We start from the raw sequence: 21898 nt of genomic DNA, 5'->3' as shown, positions 1-21898 counted from the left end.
GCTTTCAAAGACGACCAAGTCAGAATACATAAGTAAAGCACATACATAGCATCTGCAGTAATACAGGACACATAACAAGAATATATTGCTTTTTCAGTATGGTGGAAAGTAGTGCCTCTGTTTTTCCAAATCTATTATTTGATTTTTTTTAACAGTTTGAGTTATAGCTGAAATATTACATTGATATTTTTGTATTTAAGTTATTTTATTTCCTCTTCAATTTTCAAATTGAAATGGAAGATTCCTTTTTTTTTTTTTTTTTTTTTTAAGGTTTCTCCTTTGGCTGAACTACTTTGGAGTTGTATATTCGAGTATTATCTGTTTCTTAATATTTTCAGGCTATTAGATATTTACATGTCGGGTTTATGAGCAAAAAATCTATTTTTCATTCTTTCAATCCTGAAATCATTAAATAGAAGATATTTTCATTAATATAATTAGATTTTCCATTTATTTATGTTGATAATGGTAGTGCTGTAACTTTCAAATACAAGTTCAATTCTTCAGACCCCTTGTCAATAGGATATCTGTTTGGAATAAACAGATATTATTATGTTTAATATTATTAATATTATATAATATGTTTAATGTAAACATATTATTAATGTTTACATTAAACCTTCCACAACAGGGACATTTGTGCTCAAGGCAGCTGATAAGGCTGTATTTTCATCTGAGACCATAGAATACAGTGACACTTACCACCTGGGAAAGAGAAGAATTAAACAGGTGACCATGGCCCCCATAGGATTGGTCCAAATCAAGGTCATTAGCCTATGAAAATCTCAAAGCCAGCAGCTGTCAGCCTTTTTCTACTTTGATATAGAGACTAAAGGAGTGACACACCCCATGGACACACCTAGATGGTTAGTGCCATATAAGGGAGGCATAGAGTACACACTCTTCTAGATTAAGCATCCTGGGTTCAGATCCTGCTCTACCTCTAAGCAGCTGTGTGAGAACAGGCCAATTCCTTAATTGTTCTGAGCTTTGATTTCTCTCATCTATAAAATGAGGATAATAATGAGGCCAATCTCATTATTTGAAGTTTAAATGAAATAATGTAAGTAAAGGACTTAGCCTTAGTACAATGCCAAGAACAAAATAAGTGCTAAGTAAATTTTAGCCATAGATATTCAAACTATTGACAATGATATTTGTAAGGAGACAGTCTGATATATTTCTTTTAGAAATATTTACCAACTGTGTTACTTATTATTCTTGGTAACAAATTACCAGTGCTGCCAATCACTATGGCATATTTTCATAGGAAAATGCTAACAATTCTTTCCCTTCTTTCTTAGCTAACAAGGTATTTCCCGATCCTGTCTGTGATCCCTACCTGGGGAAAAAATCATTAAATAAACCAACAAACAGAAGTCTCCACTATATGAAAACACACAACTCTGTTTAATCAAATAGATAGTTATTTCTGGGTCAAGTAGAAAAATATTTGTGATGAGTATTGTATTGCCTTAAAATGTCAAAGCTGGCATCAACCAACACAAATTTTATAATGTGCTAAAGCCCAAGGTCAAGAGAAAGGCAAAATAGAAGAGTTATATTTTCTACTAATACAGAATTCAATAGATTAGCAGAGAGAGAAGAAGACTGAAAATTTGAAACTGGATGTAGTCACACAAGAATATTACAGTGTCTGGGAGCTGATAAGGGCTTTAAGGAAATTTAGAAATCTTTAAAGGAATGGATGATATGATCAAAGCTTGTCCGTAAGAAAAGAGGACTAGAATAATTGAGAATACCAGTGGATTCCAATCTTAGTGAAGAGAAGTTCAGAATCCCTTAGAGGCTTACTTGAATAATATTTGGAAACAGCTGTGACTTGAATTTTAAAAGAAACATACTAAATATTTTTAAAGTACTCTAGAGGTGTGATGCATAGTGCATCATACAATTTTAGGAGTAAGTGGACTTTAAAAATCTTCGTACCTTAGGAGATATTTTTGAAATTCTGAATTTTCTTTTTTTTTAATATTTTATTTATTTATTCATGACAGAGAGAGAGGCATAGACACAGGCAGAGGGAGAAGCAGGCTCCATGCAGGGAGCCTGACGTGGGACTCGATCCTGGGCCTCCAGGATCATACCCTGGGCTGAAGGCAGCGCCAAACCGCTGGACCATCAAGGCTGCCCAAATTCTGAATTTTCATATTTTATCGTACTCTGCTATTTTTCTTAAGTTTATTCATTCCCTCATCTATTCAATAAATACGTATTGAGGATTGAGCACCTAGTTCAACACTAAACAAGAAAAGAGGGAATTCTATTTGCCCAAACAATGGCAATGCTTTTTTTCCCCAAGATGTTCTCATGTGTGCCCATACTTTCTAATAATTCGTAGAAGGAAACTCTTTCAGATTTAAAGATTTGCCATCACTTACTACTCGGTGGGGTAGCTCCACACTTGAATGGCTGTTTTTTTCCCTTCCCTGGGACAAGTTGTAAGATCAGTCATTATAGGGCCTCATTCTGGGGCAAGTGAAAGGTGACCTGAAGGGAACTTGGTAATTAAAATTTACATAATTGGTGGTCAGAGTTTTGATATGTAGCAAGCCACCAGCAGTCAAGAGCTGGGAAAAAGCCGGAAGAAATGGGCAAGAGAAATGAGGAGGAAGCTCTGAAGCCACCACTCTGTCCATTTAGGTCCTGGAGGAAGTGTTTGGGTTGCCCCAGTAAAGCCCCCTTTAAATTTATGTGATCTGTGATCATAGATGCTTATTCTTTATGGTTGGTGAATACAGAAAAACTTAATGTAGAACAAATCAAGACTGTGACAGATTTGTCCCTGGTAAAATAAACCAAAAGGCCTGCATTTTCTTCTTTGATCTTACAGTAAAGAATAGTGTATAACGTAATGAATGGTCAAGGATATGGGCCTTGGTGTCAGATAGACTTGGATTTGTGGTAGGCTGTCACTTACTAGGTAGGTGACCTTGAATTCATTGTTCAACGCGCCTAAGCCTGCTACTCCCTTTTTTTTTTAATTTTTTTTTTTTTTGCAAACTGAGAATGGTAATATCAGTAATGCATAGTGCTGTTATAAGGCTCAATATATAATATGTGTAAACTGCATAGTACAGTGGCTCACACAATGGTAAGCCCTCCGTAAACATAAGCTATTGTGTTAATTATGCATTATCTCCTTGATATACTTTTAACAAACTCTAATACTGTTTTGCATAACGGAGATAAACTTTCAAAATGGGGTGAAACTAGTTATACAGTTTTACCTTTATCTGTTACAATTATAGCTTAACCACAGTAACTTAACCAAGTGGGGGTCTGTTTTTTTTCACACAATAAGGAATTCAGAAATAGACAGGATAGGGCTGGTGTAGTTGTCTGAGCACCCAAGCTCCTAATTTTCTGCTCTACCACCCTTATTAGATGGCTTTATCTTCATGGTTGAAAGAGGGCTGCTCTACCTCCAGATATCTGAGGAAGAACAGCCCAGGGTGACAAGATTGTCATTTTTTCCGGGAGTTGGGGGAATGTCAGAGAGACTCACCCTAGGAACTCCCACCTGTATCTCATTGGCCCGAACTATGTTTCATGGCTAGCCTCTAACTGCAGTGGAGGCTGGGAAAGGAAGAGCATGTTTACTGGGCACATACCACCCTTAAAAAAAAAAAAAAAACGGTTGTACCTCAGATATTATGTAAGCAATCAGCATTGTCTGCTACAAAGCCACAAGAAGGACACAGCTCCCAAGCCTGATGGTTTTCTAACAAAGATTTATAAATATCCTCAACATTGAGACATTCTGAGGACATCTGCTGAGACTTTACATCCTCCAGTCATCGTTAGGAAGAGAGATGGTCACTGATCTATGATTTGGCAAGATAATAACCAAAGTCCATTAGATGTGACTCCTAAATCAATACTCTCCGTTGGCTTTCATGCTGCAATGCAGAATCAGGTTGCCATTTAGTTCAACAGTCATGATCTTGGTGATATGACTCATTTATTCTGTAAGCATGTATTGAGGACTCACTGAGCTTGGAAATACAAGTAAGAGGAAAATACAGAAGCAACATCTGAAATCCCAATGGATTTTTTTTAAGGTTAAGTTAGATGACAGAGGCTGGCAGTGAAGCTCCATGTTTGGATGCTTAGAGAAGTTCGCTAAAGAATTCAATTCTATGTGATCAGCCTCCCTGGAATTAGGCATACCAAGTCCTAGCCATTTTTGATTACCAGAGGCATTGAAGTTCAGTTTTCTTCTATTGACTTAAAATGACCTAAACAAACAAACAAACAAACACAGATGCAGGAAGCATCTATGAATCTTTACCAGCTTAAGAGATTACAAATCTAAGGATTCCATTGAGGCTAACTGTTGCCCAGCACTAAGCAAAAAATGTCATCTAACTTTTCTGAGTTGATCCCAGGATGTTTATCAAGAACCAGTTTCACAAACCATTCTTGGTTGTAGACTTTGGCACTGATTTTTCAAGGCTGAAAGGAGCCTGAATGAAACCTAGAGACAATTGCTTAAGTACTCTGGGCTTAGTTTCCTTAAATGTAAGAAGAGAACTTTGAAGAAGAGGATCCTTAAGGTTCTTCCCTGACCTAAGGTTTGGGGCAGAATAAAGCCTTCATAACTTGATTCTGGTACTCAACCTTGATGCTGGTCCAGGTTGTGGGGTGCCCTGGGGTGGGAGAGGGCCTGGAATTTGGTGTTATTCCGTGCTCTGTTATTGGTTTCTTCCTCATTGAAATACAAGATTTGGATTCGAAGGAATCTGCATCCTTTACTTGATCCAATGTTCTGTTGAGTAGAGTTGGATAGAACTCGCTCCCAAATTCTACCAGCCAGGGTTTATTTCATGGAAATTTTTGGAGGAATGCCTGATGGGTTTCATCTTCCCAGGACCTGTGCATGGATTCTTCCAAGTTAGTTAAGAAGTAAAGTTTGAAATGAGCCTAAAGAAGATCAAGCCTGTGAACTCTTATGCCTAAGAATCGCCACCCAATGTTTTTAATTGGGCACAGATTGGCCAAAACTATCACTAAATTCTGCTATCTTAGCTGTTCGTTGAATTGACATCTTGACCTGCAAAAAATTCCCATGCTTTGGAAGAGTGTTTGAAATGGTCCTCAAAGGGGATTTGGTTACACCAAGACCTGCAGAGAGGTGATCCTAGGGAACCTTATAGATCTGGTAGGACCAGCCAAGTTACCCCAAGTTGAAGTGACCTTTAAAAAGAAAAAAAGGCTATAGAAGAACTGCAAGCACTGAAGCAAAGATGCCAACCCACCAGAGTCCTTCACCACAGCTGACTCCTTAATTCATAAGCAGCCCTCAGAAGGTGGCAGCTTATTTTAAGCAGAGGCCTGCAGAGCCATGAAATCAAAGGACAGAGCCCATAGGGCCAGGATCTAGCCAGATAATCACCTATCTGGGATTCTGATGGTAAATGCACAGGATTGCAGAATTTCAGTTGAGATAGGCCTTGAAACTCCAGGCTTGACAATGAAAGAAAGAAATGATCAAAATACCATCTGTCATAATGGAAAACGCAGGCAGCCCCAGAGCCTCTTCCTCATGCGGCAGCCAATGCAGATTTCGTCAATCTGGACACTTCTTTATGCGTTGAGGTCACATTTTGGCCAATCTTTTGCTTACGGCTTGAACCAAATAAAGCCTTCTCATCTCCGCATTTCCCTTGCCAAAGTCAGGTTGAGAGATGGTTCTTTGAGAAGATTGTTTTGGCAGGAGATACAGAGATCTTCTCACACTGCAAAATGCACCAACAAAGCCAACCAGTTCACTAGTCGGGGGCTAAATAGTGTTCAGATGGAAAAGAAGCAAACTCAAGTCCTTTCCTTTGCCCTGCTTGATCTTTTTTTGGTATGCCTTGGTGGGGATGGGGGTGGTGGTGGTATTTGTTTGTTTTACCAAAAATGCTCCCCAAGTTTCAATGAAAGGTACAAAAGAATTTTCTTCAGTAATAACTAGTTTATCTCAGAGGGAATTGGCTTTTAGGATTTTCCCATTGGATCTTTCTCTTATTCCTTCTTTATTCTGACTCTTGACATACTATAGTTTCTAACTTCTCTCTGGCTAGAAATATTCTAGGCTGACACTTTCAAGAAGAAAAACGGAAAGAAATCCTGGTGTCTGTGAATTGTTGCTAAATCTGCACATGTCCACTTGTAACCAAGAATATTAAACTCAGAGCCAAAGAACAGGAGGAGAAGAAAAATCCCTTCCTTGCTTGTTGTAGACGTTGGCATTGATCCCACAAAGCTTGGAGGAGCTTCAGTGAGTCCATGGGTCTGAAGTCTCTGCTCTCCCAGATTCATGAGCCAGATTACCTGGGGCAATTTACTTCTCTAGGCCTCAGTTTCCTTATAAGTCAAAAGAGAACATTGAAAGAGAAGATCCTTCATCTGCCTTCGGCTCAGGTCATGATCATGGGGTCTTAGGATTGAATCCCACATCAGGCTCCCTACAAGGAGCCTGCTTCTCCCCTTGCCTATGTCTGTCTCTCTTTCCGTGTGTGTCTCTCATAAATAAATAAATAAAATCTAAAAAAAAAAAAGAAAGAAAGAAAGAAAAGAAAGAAAGATTCTTAAGGTTCCTCCCTGAACTAAGATTTGGGGCGGGATGGAGTCTTCGTTACTATGAAAACCCTGATTTTGGTATTCAACCCTGTACAAGTTGTGGTGTGCTTTGGAGTGGGAGAGGGCCTGGAATTTATGCCTTGGTTTCTTCCTCACGGAAATGAAAGAGATAGATTCGAAGAAATCTGAGTCCTGTACTTGATGTAATGTTCTGTTGAGTAGAGTTTGATAGGACTCGCTCCCAGATTCAACCAGCTGGGTTTATTTCATGGAAATTTTTGGAGAAATGTTTAATAGGGTTCATCTTCCCAGGACCCATGCATGAAATGAAATGTGTACCCTTGGATCACCGGGTCATAAGAGGCACAGTTTGGCATACCATCTCTTGGTCATTATGAACGAAGGGCCATAGTTCATCATAAACAGGAAGAGCTGAGACCTTGAGGTAGGGCTGCTAAGATAGAGACTCTCACTAGGTTCCTGTTTTTCCAACTGTACTATGAGGATCAAAGTACTTGCTCCTATATATGTATTTACTTCATGTAAAACAAAAACCTGTTTAAGAAAGAGGGAAAGTCCCAAACAACAAAAACCACAGGTGGGAAAGTAGAGAGAAAACCATTTGATCAGATAAAACTGAGTAGAAGGGAATTTGTGGAAACAATGAATGGATATCCTGGGATCACAGCCTAAGACTATGAAGATAAAATAAAATGCTTCGTAGAAAACAAAATCCTCTGAGACTCTATATCAAAAAGACATCACTAGATGAGTATTTTGCTCTAGAAGAAATGAAATCCTTATTCACAGCTCCTTAAAAATAGTGAAACAAATGCTAAGGATATGGGAATAAAGATAAAGAAGAAAATGTTTTGGATCAGTGGTACCTGCGCCAGAAACTAATCCCTGTCCCAGCTGAAGGAAGGGAAGAAAAAAAATGTTTTAAAATAATACCTATATTCCAAACTAATTCATGGGTATGAACAGTTTAAAAGCAGTTCCTGGGGATCCCTGGGTGGCGCAGCAGTTTGGCGCCTGCCTTTGGCCCAGGGAGCGATCCTGGAGACCCGGGATCGAATCCCACGTCGGGCTCCCGGTGCATGGAGCCTGCTTCTCCCTCTGCCTGTATCTCTGCCTCTCTCTCTCTCTCTCTCTCTGTGACTATCATAAATAAATTTAAAAAAAATTTTTTTTTAAAAAAAGCAGTTCCTGTTAAGTGGAATTTTCTGTTAAATGTTACACTGCATTAAAAGTTTTATAAAGCAAACTCCTTATTAATCTAAAAGAAACTAGGTTTTGTTTTTAGCAGAATAGGAGATAATTGAGGTGGAAATGTGCTCAGGTGACAAGTGACTGCACGCTGTTGCTACTGACAATGAATGTGAAGAGTTCTTCATAGGGTGCTGGAGCTTTGTGGTTAACTGATAAACAATATCTGCCAGAGAGTTTGTCTTGAAAAGAATAATCTTCTGGCTTGTTGTTATTGGGAGGAAGAAAGGATATAGAACCTTTGGAGTATGGCTCAGACCTGCAGATATTTTCACTAATAAAATCTTTAAATCACAGTTCTTGGGTTGAGTTAAAACACCTATTCAGAAGGCAAGTAGCCTTGTTTTCACCCTGAATTGGCCATAAACCTTAACATATGCTGTCTCCAGGCCTCAGTCTATCCCACTATAAAATAAGAATAGTGTTTATTCCCTGCCTTACTTAGATTTTCATTCAGCCATTCACGTACGCAACACATAGATACTACATCCTTATTATGTATCAGGCACTGTGCTGAGGATACAGAAGTAAATCATGTAGAACCCCTTCTGCTCAATGACTCACATTCTAATAGGAAAGAGAGGCCAGAGAATGCACTTATCGAGCACTACTGCATACTGGACTCACTGGCTGCTTTATGTGAAAAAGACATATGTAATATAGAAGGTGTGTAAACAAATAATATAACAGGTAAAGAGGTGCAATGAAAGTGTTCGTAAAAGTGCTTTGGGACTGAGAAGGGGAAATGACTAACTCTCCCTGGAGAATTGGGAAGGCTTTACCAAAGAGATGAAATCTGGACAGGGCTTGAACATGAGCAGGATTTTGCCGTGCAAAAGAAATGCTAGGATGGGGAGTGGTTTCTGGTGCAGGTACAATTGATTCAAAAGTACTGCTGGCTTAGAAGGGACTGGTCTGTTTTCCAGAAGGGCAAGTAGCCCACTCTGCTGAGTATCTGGCTGGTTGGGGGTGAAGTGGGGAGCTGAAGGTGGGAGGTGGGTGGAGGAGGATTGTCAAGGATTTTGACACTCTTCAGAAGGCACGTGAAGGAAGGAGCTTGGCCTGGAGGGGCCGTTGGGATACTGGACAAGACACGTCAGATTTGTGCCTTCAAAAGACCATTCTGAAACCAGTGACGGGAGCTATTGGAATGGGGAGGAGCTGTTCCAGAGGCTTTATTAGCAATCCTGGTGAGAGAAGAGGACTCCATTCAGGCAGTGCAGTCAGGTCAGTCACAGAAAGATCTTTCAGATTTGTTTGTTCGTTTCCAAAGATTTTAAAGAATCAAATAATAGAAAAACTTTACTTAAAAATATGTCAATCTTCACTCCACAGTGTTGTCTACACACACAAATTGGAACCTGAAATCTCTTTGTTAAACCTGTAGCCTGTGACCACAAGTGATAGCCAGGCCAACTCATTCAAGGCCCAGGACAGCGATGGGGCTGGGCGTCTGCATCTACGACTTGGGATACTTGCTGCTGTCCCACCAGTGGTCTCCCTAATGTAGGGTTCCAGTCACTATTGCTAATTCATAGAGACCAGTATAGGCCTACGTATCTGTTTTTATAAATGTTTCCTTACCATTAAGTTCACAATTTAAGTATTATTAAATATTAAAGTATTATTAAAGTTTTTGTGGGGGTGGGGGGCATCTGAGTGGCCCAGTGGTTGAGCGTCTTCCTTTGGCTCAGGGCATGATGCTGGGGTCCCGGGATGGAGTCCCACATCCGGCTCCCCGCAGGGAGTCTGCTTCTCCCTCTGCCTGTGTCTCTGCCTCTCTCTGTGTGTCTCTCATGATAAAATCTTTTATTATTCTTCTGAGAGCGAACTGGCGAGAACAGGGGAAGGGGCAGAGGCGGATGGAGAAGCAGGCCCCCCGCTGAGCAGGGAGCCCCATGGGAGACTCCATCCTGGGACCCCGGGATCAGACCTGAGCCGAAGGCAGGCGCCCCGGCGTCATAAAGGACTTGTGAGCCCCGGAGATCACCCAGAAGGAGAGGCGGCAGGTGCCGCTGGGTGCTGGCGGCCCCTCGGGAGCCTGCGGCGCGGTGGGCGGCTCTCGGGGAAGCTGGGCCTGTGCGGCTGCAGAAAGGCGCGCGGACGCCTGGGCGCCTGCCCTGCTGGGTACCAACCTTGGAGCCACACGGACAGCTTCCGGCGACAGGCTCGCTGCGGACTCCAAACGGACTCTGCGCTTTCTCACGCCGCCCCGCCCCCTCGGAGCCCCTGGGCTCCCTCGCCTGCGCCCCGATGGCAGCTGCTGGTGCCCGCAGCTGCCCAGCCGCTTCCAGAGGCCCGGGGCTGTTCTCCCTGCTGGGCTGCAGCACGTACTCATAGTTCTAGGAGTTTCCTAAGGCCCACAAAGGGAATTGGACTTCTGATGATGCTTCAACTTCTCAAGTGTGTGACTAATGCTTGAAAGAATTATTAGGAGACTTCTTTATTTCTAATTGCATCTACTTGTTCGGTATGTGACCCAATTAATTCATTCTTGTTGTGAATGTTATTGGAAGACCCTGTACCCTCTTGACCTCTCCTTATAATTATGACCGGGGTCCTCCTTTGAAGCACCATCTGGATTACACGCTTAACAGGAACTAAAATGCCCTCTCACCGCTGCTTGGGCCTAAGGACAGTCATCCAACAGTGGTTCTTGTGTTCTCAACCACTCAGTAGCCAGTACCTCCCTTTTGGTCTCCGTGCCGCCCCCCTCAGTCCCACCCCATCCCCGACAGGGTTTTAGCTGCATGGTCCTACTTTAATAAAACTGGCTGTTCTCCCCGAGGCCCAAAGAGCTGTGTTTTAACAAACACGGATGAATCAATAAATGTGCCTTATCAGTGTTGGGATTGCTGGCAGGTGCCTCAGAGCAAACAGGACTGCGATGCCATCATCCTCCTGGTCCCCTCCCCCACCCCCCAAACACACTTGGATTTGTTTCTGCTTGTCTGTAGATCACACTATCTGGCACATCTGCATTCAAACAAAAACTGATCCCGCCCGCTCACCCCAATGCAGGTGGAAGCCCGTATCTGGGAAGCAGTGTTAACCCAATTGTGAGAAATAAAGTTCTTTCTTGTGATGTCTCTGTCCAGTGGTCTCAGCATTTTCATCTGCATGGATCCTTAGAAAAAGTTGTACCATTTAATTCTCACCACTTGGCATCCGGTTCTATAAAGCAACATCTAATACACTTTAAGAAGTTTCACAATAATTTCCTAAAGTAAAGGACAAGCTGTCAATTCAGTAAACTGTTTTATTCTTCAGAGTGAGGCCTAAAGGCCTCTTAGTGGCCCAGACAAGTGTCCTCATTAATGTGTCCCCTTCACTCTTTTTTGGGGATTCTGTCACCCATCTCCCTCTATTACTGTAGAAGTTATGTTTGTGCAGCCCATTACAGTTCAGTGAGAAGAAATACAGATGAGAAAATCAGAGGTAATTCTATGGACGATGATGAGAAGTTAAAAACTTTTTAAGATGACAAGAAGGTGTATTAATGTCCACACACCTCAGTCATGGCTGTGAATTATGTACAGATAACTGGCAATACTCATCACTTTCCCCAATAGGATGAGACCTTTGGGGAAATTCTAGTTGTGGAGTAGTGTCTGAGCCCATTCAGGCTGCCACAACAAAATCCCACAGACAGGCTAGCTTATAATAACAATAGAAGTCTATTGTTCACAGTTCCAGAGCCCCAAAGTCTGAAATCAGGGTGCCAGCATAGTGAAGTAAGGGTTTTGTTCCAGCTCTCTATTGCTCACTTTGTCTTCACAGGGCAAGAGGGGCAAGAGAGTTCTCTGGGATCTCCTTTATAAGAGCACTAATCCCATTCATGAGGCCCCGCCCTCACCACCTCGTCACCTCCCAGGGGTATGACCTCCTAATACCATCACTGTGGGCAGTAGGGTCTCAATACATGGATTTGGGGGAGACACAAACATTCAGACTACAGCAAGAAGGATGCAGTTAGCATCTCCGTGTCCGTGTAACACATTAAGTTCCTCATTAAGGATTTTGCCCCACCCCGGACATAGGGCAAAACGTTTCTTCATAAAGGGCAGTGAAAGTGTATTTCCTTTAAGGGATCGAACCATTTGTTTTCCCATCAGAGTCCGAGATCCAGCCCTCTTTATTTACCGTCTTGTGGCAAGAATGTGCATGTCTGGAGTTCTGACATGCGACTCAACCATTTGCTCACTTACATATGTTGAGTACCAACTGTATACTGGGCACAGCGCTAAACCCTGCATTCAACCTACTGGAAGGTTTGGTTGGCTGACCTTTAGTGACAGAGAAAACACGGGATTCTTGACTAGAATTGGAATCCATTTGCCACCACAACTTTCAAGAATAGCCTTCTTAGAAACAGGAAATGAACATGAAGCCTGGAGTTTCCTGGGACTTACTGGCAGTGCCCAGCCACAGTCTTCAGAAGGAAGCCTCTGCTAAAGTCCTGATGAATTTTGACTAAAGTGAAATTTGTTCATGATGCCTTGTTTACCCCTCATGATGCTTTGCTCTTTTGGCCCAGAAACAGAAAAGATAGTACTAGAGGCAGGAAACGGATTGCCATCTTGGAAATTCAATGACCAGCTTTTCCCCTGTGATGTGTGTGGGAAAGTGTTTGGCCGCCAGCAGACATTGTCCCGACATCTCTCGCTGCACACAGGTGAGTCAGGGCCTCACTCCTGTTTTCTGCACTCTGGATCACCCAGCTTTTCTCTTCTCAACAAGTTGAGTTTCTCTAGAGGATTATAACAGAAAATGGTGGAAATGTTTCTGTCCTGGCACGTTCAAACTAAGGCCCCGGAAAAGGTTTTTATTTATATTGAAAGTAGGATGGATGAGAAAAGATACATGTGGGCTCGTGTAGGTAAAGTTCTCGAACTCTTAAGTAATGTACTGCTGTCATCTTGAGGGTGCAGGGGATGGGGACACACCCCATCTTACTGGTTTCATCCTAGAGTGGTAAATGGGAGCAGCAGAGGGACAGAGCAGCTGGTGGAGAAACTGTTGCTATCTTTACCTTCATGTAATAGTAGAGAAATGTGGCTGATTCTCCGTGTTGTGAAAGGGAAGGCAACCAAATTAAGACAGGATAAAAGAGGAATAAATAGTAACTTAATTAATGCAACAAAAATAAGTTCCTCCTCCCCCAGAAGAAAGGACTGTATTTTATCTTCACTGTGGGGGTCCTCCCCTGCCCTGCCAAGCCCCAGGCCACCAGCATTTAACATGTGGGACACCCCCCCATAGTAATAATGATGAGAAAAACTTTTTTCCTCATTCTTTGCTGTGAGGTGAGTAAGACGGGCATTTTGTAAAGGCAAGCCCAGAAATACAAAGTAAGAATCCGGGAAAGAAAATGAAGTTGCTCCTTGCTTTTTCTGCTACCGCCTGCTACCTTTATCTGCACAATGAAAGCAAAGCCCGCTCCTTTTACTATAATTTGCTTGATTAATCGAATGAATTCAGAATGCCACTCTGGAAAGAGCCCTGAAACGTTGTCAGTTTTATGAGAGGTTTTTCATTAAGAAATTAATTGAAATTTTTAATTTTATTTACGTAAAATGAAAATTTCCCATTAAATTATTTCACACGAGTCATTTTCCCCCCTTTAATTTCATTAGTTTTTTATTTCTTGGCTGACCTAGGCCTGGAGCTTAGGGAAAATGATGAGGCTTCTCTTACACCAGTCCCAGGAAGGCTGTGTTCCATTCTCCTTTCCACAGCTAAGCGCCCACCCTCGGCAGATACGTGGGGAGCATGTGCACACACACAGTCACACATACACAATATTCTTTTACTCCTAGGGGGCTCCCCTTATCAAGAAGAGGGACCTATGGGTGTCTAGGAAAAAAGGAGATGGTCCAGTTGCCCTGGGACTTTATCTTTGAAAGTACTAATCCAGCAGTGAGCTGCTGCATAATGACTTTTAGAGACTACAGTTCCAAGGTGTTCCCTCTGTGGCCGTCTGCAAAGAGATTTGAACTCCCCCGAGCTTGATAGCGTTAAGTAGTCTCTTGCAAGGTGTTGGGTTTTCATTTTTGAGAGCGGTTTGGGTTTTCTCCTCTTCCTTCTCCCCCAGAGGAAAGAAAATACAAATGCCACTTGTGCCCCTATGCTGCTAAGTGCCGTGCGAACCTTAACCAGCACCTGACCGTCCACTCGGTGAAGCTGGTGAGTACGGACACTGAGGACATTGTCAGCGCCGTCACCTCTGAAGGCAGTGATGGGAAGAAGCACCCTTATTATTACAGGTGAGCTGTGAATGGAACCTTCCCCGACTTTCCTGCACACTCCCTGCCTGTGTGCTAGGGCACAGGTGATGAGATGCTGCTTCTCCGTCACCGTGCCAACCTTCGCTTTAATAGTTGCTCTGCTGAGGCTGAACCGGGAAGCGGCGCTGACTCCTCTCTGGCTTGGGTGGCCCCAGTAGGATTAATTGAAAGGGACATGGTCTTGGAGGTGGCTTTCTGGGGTGGAACTCCGGAGAGTGACAGGGCTCTGGGAATTATTAGCTTTTAGGTTTGTGCAGCTGGGAAGTTTCTACCTTTGTAACAGAACACCTTGCCGCTTCCTGAGAATTGTCTTGAGGAGGAAAAGAGTAGGGAAAATAAATCTGAAACTCTGAGGAAATCGCCCTGAAAGCATTGCCTATTTTCCCCAGTCGTATTGTCTTCAGCACCTGAAATGCTGTATTTCCCTTCCACATTCGACCGCGAATCCATATTTGGTTTGGTTGCTAGATGATCCCAAGGTTCAGCATCTTGCCCAAGACGTAGACCATACAGACTGATGGAAACTTGCATTTTCATGAAATGTCCCCGTGGATGGGTGGCTTCTATCAGGAATTGTCAGACAGGAGTTGCTCCTGCTTGCAGTGCCATCCGAGGACTTGCACGTGCCTTCGGTCCTACACGGAAGGTTTCCGGGGCCAGAGAGAGGCTCACCGGGTATGCGGGGTGCTCGGAATTTATGAGTGTATCACCGCTGCTAACATCTTGGCAAGGCTGCGCCGCATCCCCTTGCCCAGAGGAATCAGTAAGGTGATGTGCAGCATCTGGAATCTCTGATTTTTAATTATCTTTATGATTATTTAGCATCATTATAGCATGTATGGGATTGTTACGTTATGCTGGCGCTTAGTCCACTTGGCACGGTGACCACTTCAGAGCCGTCCCAGAAAGCGGGACAATTTTCTAATGCAAAAACCTTTTGGCGGGAGGAGAAACGTGTGCAAAGTCCAGTTTTCTGAGCGTACCACAAAGCCTCACTCCTCTCACTCTCCGTTGTTTTTTTTTTTTCTTTTTTCATCCCCTCATTTAGCTGTCACGTGTGTGGATTTGAGACTGAGCTCAACGTCCAGTTTGTCAGCCACATGTCACTCCACGTGGACAAGGAGCAGTGGATGTTTTCCATCTGCTGCACCGCCTGTGACTTCGTCACCATGGAGGAAGCAGAGATGAAGGCTCACATTGGCACCAAGCACACAGGTGACCGTCACTGTCCGCCCTCCTGGCCTGCACGCCCGCGCGGGCAGAAGCATCCCTATCACCACGCGACCCGGGCCGTTTCTCCCTCCCAGGGAAGGCCCCGGGTGGCAGAGCCCCGCTGCTCTGCGGCCGCAGGGCCACGGCCTCCGGACGCCCCAGGCTCCCGCGTCGCTGGGCGGTGCTGAGCCGGCGGCGTGGCCCTCCCCGGGGTCCTCGTCGTAGGCGACGCCCCCAGCCTCGAGCGTCCCGCGGGGCACCCGGCCTCGCCGCTCCCGCATTCCGTGGCGGCGGCTTTCCAGAAGGGAGCCCGCTGCCCCGGCCGGCAGCCCAGACGCGACCCTCCGCGCCGCGCCGCGGCTGCTGGGACAGGCCGCCTGTCGGGGCTGCTCGGGGCCCGAGCGCCGCATCCCTGCGACGAGCCGGCCGGGCCCAAGGCGCGGGCAGGGGCCGCCTTCGCTAGGGCTCCCGCCGCCCGGTTGACCTCGGTTCCGCGAAGGTCCCGCTGTGACGTCACCGCGCGGTTCTCTCGCGAGGGCGGGCGCCGGGGACGGCAGCGACGTCCGCACGTGCTCGCGCGCCCCGCCCCCCGCGCCGCTCGCAGCCCTGAGGCCTCCCTGGGCCGTAGCCGCCGCTTTGGTGACGCTTTGGTGACGCTTTGGTGACGTGGAGCCGCAGCGGTGAAAGCTCGCTTTTGCCGCGTCGGGCGGCGGTGACTGGAGGGCTGCGGAGGCGCCGCTTCCCAGTCGGTTATGGGCTCCAGCCGCCGTCGCGGTCGCGGCGGGGCGGCGGGCGAGCGGGGAACCGCGTCAAAGACCAAGGGAAGCAGCATCTCGGGAGTGGCTAACGGAGGCAAAGGCCGCCCCTCCTCCAGGGCTACCGGCTTTTCAGATATTTTTTTCCCTCCTTTCCGCGACTCTCCCATTCTGCCAGCCCTTTCCACACCCCAGGTTGGCCTGAGGCCGCTCAGGAACCTTCCTCCTCCCCCACCGGGCTCCAGCTCCTCGGCCACCACCCGCCTCAAGGAAACCATAGAAACCATAATGGCTGGGAAGCAGTTGGATTTAGAATCACTTGATTGTCACGGATGAAAACCTCACATTCACAAGTAACCAGTGCAAACACGCTCATGGCCACAAGAAACAGAGACATCTTGTTCCCTCCGAGGTGGTAGGGCTCCTTGTCTACCTGGGAAGAATATCCTCGTTTGTTAGCACAGAGACCGGAGTGAAATGCACTAAAGAAGTTGCTTTTTCAATACAGTAGAAGCCTTGAACAGTGCTGCTATTAGGGAATAAGGTTATAACCTTTTTATAGGGTTTTTTTTTTAGCCAGGGAAACTCAGAATTGCGTTTTGTTTTGTTTTTTTTTTTTCTTTTTTCTTTTTTTTTTTTTTTTTAAGGGCCAGATAGTGAACATTTTAGGCTTTCAGGCCATACAGTTTCTGTCACTACATTCATTGGAATGAATTGGAATTTGAAAGTAGTGTAGACAATACACAAAAAAGCGAGCCTGGCACTGTTCCAATAAAACTTTATTTACAGAAACAGGAGGCTAGATTTGGCCAAATCTAGGGCTATAATTTGCTGACCGCTTTTATAAGCTAATGGTCTTCAACAATGAGAGTTTCTTGCATTTATTTAGTTGCTGTTGAAGTGTTTGAGTTTGACCCAAGATACGTCCATCGTCATCGGTTCATTAATAAGCTGTATGATTACAAAGTTATGATACAAGGCAGTATATATGCTACGTGATACATATTATACTCCATATTCCTGAGAATAGGAAGCCTATCTAAGTTGCTGCTGTCTCTCAGGCACCTGGACCAGTGCCTGCACTGTGTAAGTGGAAACAAACGTTCATTCAGTGGATGAATATGTGTGTGCAAGCACATTTACACATGCTTGTGTGTGCTAAGCAAGAAAATTATTCTGATGAGGCCCTTATCAAACCCTGAGAGACTTATGCATTGTAATCTATGTGGAAGTAGTTCCTTGGAATGGAGGAAAACATGCTTTGAATTCTAGATCCTAATTCTAGACCCCATGGTAGCATAAATAGCGCTGCACTTCCAGAAATTCATTTTAACTTCTCTGGGCCTCCATCCATTCCTTGACTTTTTGAGTGTGCAAGGGATGCCCAACAGGCATAAGATTCTATAATTCTATGGACCTTGTCATCCGACTTGATTTCCCTGTCCTAGGAATGGGCACCTATTATTTCAGTGAAATAGTCAAGAAATCTGTGGTGCTTTCTTGTTACAGACGTGAAGCTGTGATCTACAGGATGAGCTTTGTCTCCCACAGAATCCATGTGCTTTCTGTACTTCCTTCCTGGCTACTCTCACCCAGGGCACATTTGTGAACAGGGTGCTGCTGAGTGGGCACCTGAGGAACTGCCCTCTGTTTAGGTAGTTTCTTCTCAGTGACCCCTCCTTACCCTCTTGCTCCCACTCCCTGGCTCCTTGTGTCTGCAGAGAACATCAACAAGGGAAAAATATTCCCTCTGGTTTTCCTGATTTCCTCAACGCAGATTTTGCTGCAATTTTTCAATGTTGCAATAACAGCATTGAGGAATCTGAATAGCTATTTGGAAAATACAACCATCAATACCTGCACTTCACACCAACACCAAAATAAGTATCCGACAACTTACACAATCCCCATTAACAAATCAGCCCTAGAAACGCTTGAAGCAAATTAAATGTTTATCAAACTTCCAGAGTGAGAAGGATTTGTGAAAGCTTAAGTGAATCAAGAAATGGGAAAAGAAAAGAATCAAGAGATTTGATACATAAAAATATCGTCTTCTATTTGCAAAAGAAAAGGAAAAGAGAAGGAAAACAAAACCAAGAAAAACCAGTCTGAAAAATGTGTTTGTAAAAATGACAAAGACTGATATATTTGCTACACAGAAATGTCATATAAACTGGTAGGAAACACTTTAGGTCTCTAAGTGAAGAATTTACAAAAGGATAAAAACCGTCAATACACACACAAAAAAAAGAAATAAAAGCTAACCACTCAACATAAGGAAAAATATTCAACCTCACTAGCCATCAAATTAAAACTCAAGAGTGGTTTATGTTTCACTGATTGCACTAGGAGTGTGTTTTACAGTGTCACCCATGGTCACTGGATGCTGCTGATACTCTTATGGCCATGACCCTACAGAGTGGGAGAACATTTGAAAACTCATTAGGTGGTATAGACCAAGTGACTTGAAAATGCCTGTAACTCTGTAGTCCTTCTGGGAGTCTGTCTATAGGGGGAAAAAAATCAACCAATGGAATATTAACTTTTTCTCTCTTTTTTAAGGAGTTACATGTGATTTGTAACTTTCTTTTTTAATGACATTTATTTATTTTAGAGAGAAAGCATGCATGAACAAGCAGGGGGGGCAGAGGGAGAGAGAATCTCAAGGAGACTCCTTGCTGAGTGCAGAGCCCAATTCCGGCCAGCTCGATCCCAGCACCCTGAGATCATGACCTGAACTGAGATCAGGAGTTGGCCACTCAACCAAGGGAGCCACCCAGGCACCCCTGAAATACTAATAATATTCACTTAAAATTCACTTTTAGGGCACCTGGGTGGCTCAGTGCTTAAGCGTCTGCCTTTGACTCAGGTCATGATCTCAGGGTCCTGGGATCGAGTGCTGCATCAGGCTCCCTTCAGGGAGCCTGCTTCTCCCTCTGCCTGTGTCTCCACCTCTCTCTCTGTGTGTCTCTCATGAATAAATAAAATCTTTTTAAAAATAAATAATAAAATTCAATTTTAAGGCAATATTTTCAGTAGTGTAGGATAAGTCTACCCCATGGATATGATGCTATCATTTATTTTTTTAAAAAGATATATTTAGGGACACCTGGGTGGCTCAGCAGTTGAGCTCAGCAGGGGGGCTCAGGGGTCCTGGATGGGGTCCCAGGATCAGGTCCCACATTGGGCTCCTGCATGGAGCCTGCTTCTCCCTCTGCCTGTGTCTCTGCTTCTCTCTGTATCTCTCATGAATAGATAAATAAAATATTTTTAAAATATAAAAAATTAAAAATATATATATATATATTTATTTGAGAGAAAGAGCATGAGCATGTGAGCAAAGAGGGATAGAGAGGGAGAGAAGTGGATCCCCACCGAGCATGAAGCCTGACCTGGCACTTGATCTCATGATCCTGAGATCATGACCTGAGCTGAAACCAAAAGTTGGATGTTTAAATGACTGAGCCACCCAGGCGCTCCAATACTACCTTTTGAAACCATTAATTTATGATTATTTTCTTTTTTTTAAGATTTTATTTATTTATTCATGATAGACATAGAGAGAGAGAGAGAGAGGCAGAGGCAGAGACACAGGCAGAGGGAGAAGCAGGCTCCATGCCAGGAGCCCGACGTGGGACTCGATCCTGGGACTCCAGGATCACACCCTGGACCAAAGGCAGGCGCCAAACCGCTGAGCCACCCAGGGATCCCCTTTATAATTACTTTCATAAATTTTTTGAGAGCCAACTATGTGCCGGGTATATAAAACAGCATGGGAAAACACGAAGTGTTCATTATTGTTATCATTACTTATGTTATATTTTATAATAATAATGCATTCTATAATGTTTGCAATGAGCTAGGCATTGTTCTTGGTGCTCTATGTATAAAAACCCATTTAACCCTTACAACAAACATATGAAGCTGCTGATATTATCCCCATTTTTAAGATGAGATCGTTGAGGCACTAAATTAAATCCCTTGTCTTAAGTCGTTCAGCCATTAAGTGGTACGGGCAGCATTCAAACTCAGGTATTCTGGATCTGAAGTCCTTATTCTTAACTACTATGCAATTAATGGCAACAATTTTAAAACAGATATGCTTACTTCTAAAAAATATAAAAAGAAGTATATCAAAAATATGACGTTTATATTGAGGCAGCAAGACAATGGGTAATTTTTATAGTCTCAATTTATCATTTGGTGTCATTTTAGATTATGAAATATTTAGTTTTCAGTTCTCTTTAGCTGGCTGTCCTGAAGTATGAGGTTGCATTACCTGTGCACAGATGTCCTTCACCAAGAATCTGTGTGCTGCTGAAAGTGAATGACCCCTTGGATCGAAGTGAGCCATGGACTGAGTTGACAAGGGCACCCCGGGTCACAGCCTACAGGAGTGAGAGCAGAGGAAGCGGTGGGGCTAAGGATTCCAACTTGAGCTGCCGTGGCTCTTTCCCCATGCCGAATCACAGAACGGCTGCCGTGGCACCTGTATATTGGTACATCTATTAATTTAGGCAGCTTTCCCCAGTGCTTTAAGCCTGAGGATACTTAGCTATTGCTAAAGATGGTAATTAAAATTATGGGCTTTGATTCTAAAAACTAATTTAAAATCATCACTTGCAAGATTCTATGGATAAGACCCACCTTAGATGATGGATTTGATGAAGCAATAGACTCAGGTCCCCCACCAAACATATTCTGTTTGTCTACAAAATGTGACTACCCTGGTTATATATTTAGGTAAGAGACTGATAAGAGACTTGTACCAAGAGATGGGGAGGTTCCTATACTTCAAAGGCGTATTCCATCCCTCCTTGTGGGTCAGTGAGTGAGGTCACAGTGTCTGTCCAGGAACCAAGTTCAGTTCTGCCAGGAACAAGACTTGGAAACATTGCAAGAGGGTAAATATTTTTTCCTTCCTCTTTTTAAAAACTGTTTTAAATTGGACAAGTGATTTATGGTCCCTCTAGAAAATTTTGAAAACCAAATAAAAGAAAACAAACATACCGCCGATGATTTCACGCACTAGCTGTAACCACCATCAGCTTTGTTTACTTCTGGATTTTTTAATGCCCATATATAATATATGACTTATTTTTTAATCTCCTAATAAAGTTCATTTCTAGAGTTTACAATGACTAGATTTACTTAATTGACTGTTTTGAAGGGAACTGATGCACAGTCTCCCCATATTTCCTACCCTAACCTAAAATGATGGGACTGCTTCGATTTTGTTTGGGGAGAACAGACATCTTAACAATATCAAGTCTTCTAAACCATGAACAACGTAGAGCCCTCCTGTTATTTGGGATGCATAACATACGTTGTTTTCATTACAGTCAGGTTCAAGTGATATAATACCATTTCGGGTGCAGTGTAAGAGCCTGACAAAAACATACTTCCCTGTCTCCTCTCCCAGCCTTTATGCTATCACTGTCAAATACTTATATATGTTATAAACCCTATATTACATTGTTCTTTAACAAAATTACTCTTATCTTTTAGAGATTTAAATAAGAAAACCTCATGTATTTAATCCATATAGTTGCCATTTCCTGTGCTTGTCATTCTTTTGTGTAGATTCACTTTTTACATTTCATGTCATTTTTCTTTTGCCTTAAAAATTTCTTTGAATTTTTTTTGTAATTCTAGTCTGCTGGTGATGAATTCTTCCTGCTTTTGGGGTGGGGAGGGAAGCTTCATTTTTTGAAATACATTTTCACATGGTATGAGATCTCAGATTGACAGTTGTTCCTTTCAGCACTTTAAAGATGGCGCTCC

The 21898-nt window shown here is 43.4% G+C and overlaps 2 protein-coding genes and 1 long non-coding RNA gene across 38 annotated transcripts in view; 2 read left to right on the top strand and 1 right to left on the bottom strand.

Annotated features, from left to right (window-relative positions):
* Nucleotides 1–21898, bottom strand: part of C13H4orf51 (chromosome 13 C4orf51 homolog) — a 100046-nt gene that overhangs the window by 23299 nt on the left and 54849 nt on the right. For 5 of the 26 annotated variants that reach the window (XM_077846220.1, XM_077846225.1, XM_077846227.1 and 2 more), the window contains one exon: nucleotides 19751–20502. The gene's annotated coding sequence lies outside the window, so the exon portion shown is untranslated. Of the gene's footprint in view, nucleotides 1–16912; nucleotides 17066–19696; nucleotides 20604–21898 lie in introns of those variants that run through there. The other 21 variants (XM_077846224.1, XM_077846223.1, XM_077846239.1 and 18 more) reach the window with 21 other exon arrangements.
* The window catches only part of ZNF827 (zinc finger protein 827), a 168936-nt gene that overhangs the window by 136879 nt on the left and 10159 nt on the right, over nucleotides 1–21898 (top strand). For all 11 annotated transcript variants that reach the window (XR_013350921.1, XM_077846201.1, XM_077846203.1 and 8 more), the window contains exons 9-11: nucleotides 12398–12535; nucleotides 13955–14126; nucleotides 15196–15362. Coding sequence is in view for 10 of the 11 variants with exons in the window: in XM_077846201.1 (XP_077702327.1) it covers nucleotides 12398–12535; nucleotides 13955–14126; nucleotides 15196–15362 (477 nt within the window). In the remaining variant the exon portion in view is untranslated. The remainder of the gene's footprint in view (nucleotides 1–12397; nucleotides 12536–13954; nucleotides 14127–15195; nucleotides 15363–21898) is intronic.
* On the top strand, nucleotides 352–12327 carry LOC144282494 (uncharacterized). Its single transcript, XR_013350932.1, has 2 exons — nucleotides 352–10330; nucleotides 10818–12327. It is a non-coding gene; the product is annotated as an uncharacterized LOC144282494 (long non-coding RNA).

The sequence above is a fragment of the Canis aureus genome, chromosome 13 (assembly GCF_053574225.1).
Source record: "Canis aureus isolate CA01 chromosome 13, VMU_Caureus_v.1.0, whole genome shotgun sequence".
Classification (NCBI taxonomy): Eukaryota; Metazoa; Chordata; class Mammalia; order Carnivora; family Canidae; genus Canis; species Canis aureus.
The sequence above is the reverse complement of the archived record's forward strand: the minus strand, read 5'-3'. Positions and strand labels throughout refer to the sequence as shown.